This window comes from Manacus vitellinus, unplaced genomic scaffold, assembly GCF_001715985.3.
Source record: "Manacus vitellinus isolate BGI_N305 unplaced genomic scaffold, ASM171598v3 scaffold_10_pilon, whole genome shotgun sequence".
Taxonomy (NCBI): domain Eukaryota; kingdom Metazoa; phylum Chordata; class Aves; order Passeriformes; family Pipridae; genus Manacus; species Manacus vitellinus.
In genome coordinates, this window is record NW_021938838.1 from 1,590,936 (window position 1) to 1,596,750 (window position 5,815).

General features: G+C 55.6%; 1 protein-coding gene across 1 annotated transcript; it reads right to left on the reverse strand.

Annotated features, from left to right (window-relative positions):
• Positions 1–1,988: 1,988 nt before the first annotated feature.
• On the reverse strand, positions 1,989–5,760 carry ST3GAL2 (ST3 beta-galactoside alpha-2,3-sialyltransferase 2). The gene is made up of 4 exons (XM_029965598.1): positions 5,573–5,760; positions 5,348–5,393; positions 5,055–5,174; positions 1,989–4,769 (listed from the first exon to the last, which is right to left on the reverse strand). Exons 1-4 carry the CDS (start codon positions 5,749–5,751, stop codon positions 4,596–4,598), a joined length of 519 nt encoding a protein of 172 aa, XP_029821458.1. The 5' UTR covers positions 5,752–5,760; the 3' UTR covers positions 1,989–4,595.
• Between the last annotated feature and the right edge of the window lie 55 nt (positions 5,761–5,815).

Consider the following 5,815-nt stretch of genomic DNA (forward strand, 5'->3'; position numbering starts at 1 on the left):
GAAAAAACCCCTTTAAGTATTTAAAAATGCCTTAAAGCTCTGAGTGTGGTGTTTGGGCACTGACTGTACCTGCCATGGTACAATTTGATTTCCTTCCTGGAAAGCTGTGTGTGAGCACCCAGAGCTGCTATTGAGCAAGCACTGGGGATGGGGGAAGCTGCTGTTGCAGTGTGAGGCTGGAATTTGTGTTGAGCTGGGAGCCCCTGTGCCTGTTCAGCTGCTGGGCTGACACCTTCCTGTTTGTTTTTCCCTCCGGAGACGGATTTATTCACTTTTTCTTCATGGTGTAATGGGTTTTCTTATTTCTTAAAGAAGCCTGGGCTGGTGCAGAGTACTCTGTGAGTGTCCCATTGCATTAAAGGAAACAAAATTCTCTGCTTGAATGCTTCCCTGCTGTACCATCTGACATTTGCAGGCAGGAGTCGGCAGAAGTGGGAGCAGAGGGGATCTGCCGCTGCCCACAGTGTTTGCTGAGATGGCTCTGAGACTTCTCATCTCCCATTTGTCTCAAAGCTGAGCTGCATGCCCAGTGTCAGGCTGGCTTCTGTGCTGGCAGCAGAGCCAGAGCTGGCACACTGTGCTGATGTGCTGTGTGTGAGATCCCACCTGCTGGGATCAGAATCCCCGCGAGCAGGAGCAGGAATCATCAGGAAGGTGTTCACAGCCATACTTACTGATTTGTCCATGCTGGTAACAGTTGATCTTCCCCCATGAACTCTTGACACCTGCTACAAGCAGAGCAGATACTTGGGAGTCATCAGCCATCCCAGCTAGGACCTGATCCATTCTGTGTGTGTGAGAAGAATCCTGTGCTGTCTGCCTTTTTACTTGCCGCCGCTGAGATTTTTTCCACGCTCAAATTCCATATTCTTCCCGTAGTGGAGCAGATTTCACTTCTTCCAGTGAAACCAGAGGCAGGGTAATGTCCCTGAAGTCTATCATGGGTTCTCTGTCTCTTGGTCAGGCTTGCAGCAGGACGCTCATCCAAACCCCTTCATGCTTTTGTCTCCCAAGAACAGATTTTAAAGGGCTGGGAGGATTTCTGATGAGTGCTGCTACCGAAATTTTAAGAACAACTGAAGTTTGAACCTGTGAAAACACTTTTCTAGTGCCTTACGCCTGTGAATGTTGTGCAATGGATGTAGCTGAGGTGGGACAGAGCAAGGAGCAGCTTTCAGCAGCACGGTTCCCCATCCACTACACCCTCTCCCCTTGCAGGGGCCTGGCAAGCAGATGCCAGCAGGTCGGCTCTGGCAGCTTGGGGAGGCTCTTTCTTTGCAATGTGGGGTCAGAGAAACCTTGTGCCAGGTGCTCTGCCTTTGTGGGGGGCAGTGGTCTCACCTCTGCAGGGTTTGGATTCGAGGGGGTTTAGGAGAGACGAGGCTGCTCTGATTGCCAGGCCCCGTGGAGGAGGACGTGGACAGTTGTTCCCAAGCGCACAAGTCAGGGTGAGTTTGCTGCTCCCCACTGAGGCCATGTTGTCATATATGCTGTATTTATATCATGCTTGATTTCATTTCATATTTTGGTTGGCTTAAATGTTGCTAGGTTTGTATATTAATAAAGAGGCATTTTAACTACTCCCGAATTTGAGCATTTGTTATGCAAGAGCCTTGTGTGCTCCTCTGGGGCTCAAGGACATGGGCTGTGTTGGTCCAGGGCCTCTGTTTTTGGGTCCAGGGGGGCTGGGACATGAGTGTGGGGTCTGGGTGAGCAGTGCCATCACCAACCACGGGGTCTGGCCGGAGGGGTTGTGCTGGGGCTCTGCTGCTGGGCACCCAGGCCAGTGTGGGGCCAGGCTCTGCTCCTGCCCCAGTGGAGGGGATTACCCACAGATGGTGCCTTATGTCTGGCCCGGGAGAGGAGGGGAGAGCAGAGCACTTGGGCCCCACCAACCCTCCCATTCCCTTTCCCTCCTCTCGTGACCGCGTTTGGGTGCAGGCAAAGGCACAGCAGTCAGGGCTACCAGACAAAAACCCCCAAGCAGATTTGATGCATGGTTTTTATTGTCCTTTAAAAAAAACAGTTGTTTTAAGACAGTTGTGTGCAGAAGTACCCATGTACACAGAGGCTACGGGCTGAGCTGCCTGCCTGCTCCCAGCCCCGGGTCAGAGCACTGGTCTCTCCCGGTCCCGGCGGGGCGGGAGGTGACGGGTGCTCGGATCAGGCACCGTGTGATGCAGACTAACCTTTGCCAGGTGGGCAAGCCTGGGCACCCCCTCCCTGCCTGCCCCCCTGCCCGTAGCCTCTGCCTACATCTCCTCTATGTACAGTACAGTGGTGCGCCGGCCGCGCGTGCTCCTGCCTGCGGCCCTGCCCGCGGAACGCGAGTGCTCGCCAGTCCTAGTGGGACAGCTTAAATAAATCATAATAATATAATAATTAAAACAACAACAAAAAAGAAAAGAGGGGGTAGGGGAAGGAAGTTAGCAAAAAAAAAAAAACTAACTACTGCCAGGGCAGCCCCGAGCTGTGAACACGCCCTTCGCCAGGTGCCAGCACTGTGCTGCTGCAGGGTTTGGTACCCGGGCTTGGCACCCGGCGCCTCCACTTGCCCTGTGATTGTCAGGCCGGGCCCTGCTCAGCTCCAACAGGAGCTGGTCTGGCCTCATCACATTAGATTTGGCCTTTCTAGCCACCAGTATAGTGGCCTGGATGTGTCCCTCTCTTCCCAACTAAGATCCAGCCTGGTGCGAGGACGGAGGTGGGTACGACTGCCAGATACATTGGCCAAGTCCCTGCTGCCGGCACGGGAGCAGGCACAGCCTGGCATGGCCGATGGGAGATGGTCAAGGCACTCGTTGTTGCTTGTGGTTTTGTGGTTTTTACTTTTCTTCCCCGTAAAAAACCAGACAAAACAAAAACTAAAAAGCCACCCGGGAAGGTGGAGAGCAGGGCTCGCTGCCACCTGCCTCTGTGCCCCGGGGCTCGGGGCTGCCAGCGCTGGGGCAGCTCCACACCCACCAAAACCCACCACAAAATTCAAGGGTTTAAAGCCCTGCGGGCAGAAAAGCTGAATTTCCCCAGCCCAGGGGCTCCTGAGTGCCTGCTCCAGGTGACCAACCCACACCCTAGTGTTTGACAATTGCAGAGAGAAACCTCAAAGAAAAAAAGAGAAGAAAACCCTGAAAAACAACCAAACTGAAGCAGAGAAACAGGTAAGAGGCTGCTACAGAAAAGCCAGACACAAAAGGGTAAAAATCCTCAAAGCCCAAAAACACCCTGTGGTGATTGTTCCTCAAACAACTATTGCAACCAGGCAGTGTGGGCAGGGCTTCCCCAGCTGGGCACAACCCCACAGCCCCCACCCCACTCTTGGCACCGGCTGCACAGGTGGAGGGTCCCTCTCTGGGGGACCTTTTCCATGATTGCCTTTTTCTTGAGCTTTCCAGCACCTCCTAAAAAAAACAAAAACAACAAACCACAAACCAAAAAAAAACCACCCCCACCCATCTGATTGACCCAAAGAAAAGTGGTTTTAATGACACCTCTGGGGAGGCAGTTTCCTTCAGCATCTCCCTGTCTCATGCCTGTCCAGCCTGGGAAGCCCTGGGGACCCTGAGGGCACCAGCTGTATCAGACTGGTCTAAACCAAGTGCCACCCTCGCAAATGGAGCAGACTTTGGGATTTCAGCTTCTCACAAGAGCTCTTTAGAGCAACACAAAAGCAAAAGCACGGTTCAATCACCCTCTAAAGCTATCTCTAATCTGTTTTTTCCCAGCCTGAAAGCGAAGGAAATCCTGTCTCCTTGACCCTGCTGCATCCCACAGCCTTGTGAATCCTGCAACCGCCCACAGAGGCCAGCCAGAGGGACTGGGCTGCTGCTCCTGGGGGTTTCTGAGCTGCCTCCTGCACAGTCGCTCCCAAAATCTGTCATATCCTTCCTCAGTCCTCGGGTAGAGGAGCAGAGATCCTGGGTGTTGAAGTCAGGGTTCCTCTTCATCTCCCAGCCCGGCTGTGCCAGTGATCACCAGCCTGCAGTGGAGCATCGGCAATGGTCAGCTTCCTGCAGCTGCCAGCTCCCCACGGATCCATGTGCTGGGACCTGCCTCTGCTGGGAGCCTTCTCCGGAGAAACGAGGCATCAGCTGCCCCAGGTGGGAAAAAAACCCAAAAAACAACAAAAACCCAAAATAGAGGAAAAAAGCAGCAGCCGGTTCCACTGGTGAGGCTGCGCAGCCGCCACGGCTCCCTCGGCCCAGACGCTGGTGCTCGAGGGGTTCCCCAAAGTCACCCAGCTTCGGGGTGGGGGTTGTCTTGTTTTAAAAAGAGCAGCATTTGGTTTGACTGTAGAGATGTGAGGCGGCCGCCCCCGCCGCCTGGTCAGTCGCTGATTGTGTTTATAAATCCTTTCTCAGCTGGGTTTCTTAATAATAATAATAATTATTAAAAAAAAAAAGCAAAAAGTCTCCTTTAGCTACTGAACCTGATTGGCTGCTGGAGGCACCAAATATCGCCGGGGTGGCTCTGTCAGCGGCGCGGAACCGGCGCTGCCCGACTGGTGTTCGTCACCCGAGGCCACCAGGGAGCCCCTCACCCTCTGCCCCGCAGGCAGCAGGACCCGGCAGAGCAGGGAGCCGGGGGCGGCACAGCCCTCAGTTGCCCCGGTAAACCTCGATCTTGCTGGTTTTGGCCAGCATGTCGATGATGTGCGCCTCGAAGTCGGCATCGTGCACCCCCGTCTTCCTGAACTCCCCCGCGTAGCGGTTGTTCTCCCAGTAGTGGTGCCAGTTCCCCCGGCTGTCAGCGCCGAACCCAAAGACGTTCACCTGCAGGGGCAAGGAAGGGAGTGAGCCAGAACCCATCCCCAGGCTGGGGGACCCCCTTGTCTGGGCACCTGCTGCAATGCCAGGGTGATTTTTCTCTTCCCTGTCTCCCTGCACAGCCTTCCCACCCCTCAAGGGTGCCCATCACCGTGGTGTCAGGCAACTGGAGCAAGTGAACGCTGCTGCGGTTGGACCCAAAGAATCCACCTCCCTCCTTAGCCCTGCAAGGTTCAGGATCCCAGCAAACCCACCCCGTGCCAGCCAGGAGCTGAAGGAGCCATCACCTACCTCGTCGCAGACGTGGAGGGCGAAGAAGAGCACCAGCATGCCAGTGGAGGGATAGCGCCCGTGGTGCTCCGTCCAGCGGTCGTGGATGTACTTGAAGAAGGCAGGATTGTAGATCTGTACCTGGGAGGACGGGCTGGGGTTAGTGCTGGAGCCCCAGCCACGTCCCAGTCAGCACTGGCACCCCAGGTTCCTTCCCGGGGTGCCAAAGCACTGGGAACCCTGGGGGCTGATGGGGTAACAGGGGCCGTGGCCAAATAGGTGCTTATGGCATTGTGGGGATGAGCCCCCTGTACCTTTTCTTTGTCCACACGCAGAAAAGGCTTCACAGGCGCGTATGTGCTGGGAAAAGAGGAAAGGCAGGTGAGCTCTCAGGGGTCCCACACCCCCATCTCCAGCCTGAGCTGCCAAGGGATGCTCTGGGAGGGAGGAACCAGTGAATGCCCACTGCTCCCAGGGGAGCTGTCCCCAAGGTAGGTGAGTCACCAGCCTGGTGCTGCCGGTGCCCACTGGGTACTTACAACCTGATCTGGCCAGTGGAGAGGGCACTGGCAATCCAGAGCAAGTCCAGGGTTTTGAAGGGCACCAGCACGAAGCTGACGTTGGCGGGCAGGTTCTTGGCACTCTCGGGGTACATGAAGTGGTGTGTGGTCCGACCACCCACGTCGCCCTCAAAACCCACTGTGGGGGCCTGGTTCATCCTGGGGAGAGAGCCAGGAAGGTCACACCACCCTCCCAGCCCCCCCGTGCCTTGCAGGTGACAC

Bases quoted from the DNA above. Each gene is read 5' to 3' on its own strand.
- ST3GAL2 (XM_029965598.1), bottom strand. From the start codon at position 5,751: ATGAACCAGGCCCCCACAGTGGGTTTTGAGGGCGACGTGGGTGGTCGG. The intron at 5,394-5,572 runs GTAAGTACCCAG...CTCTTTTCCCAG, and splicing joins TCCACTGGCCAGATCAGGTT to CACATACGCGCCTGTGAAGC. The intron at 5,175-5,347 runs GTACAGGGGGCT...CCGTCCTCCCAG, and splicing joins TGCGTGTGGACAAAGAAAAG to GTACAGATCTACAATCCTGC.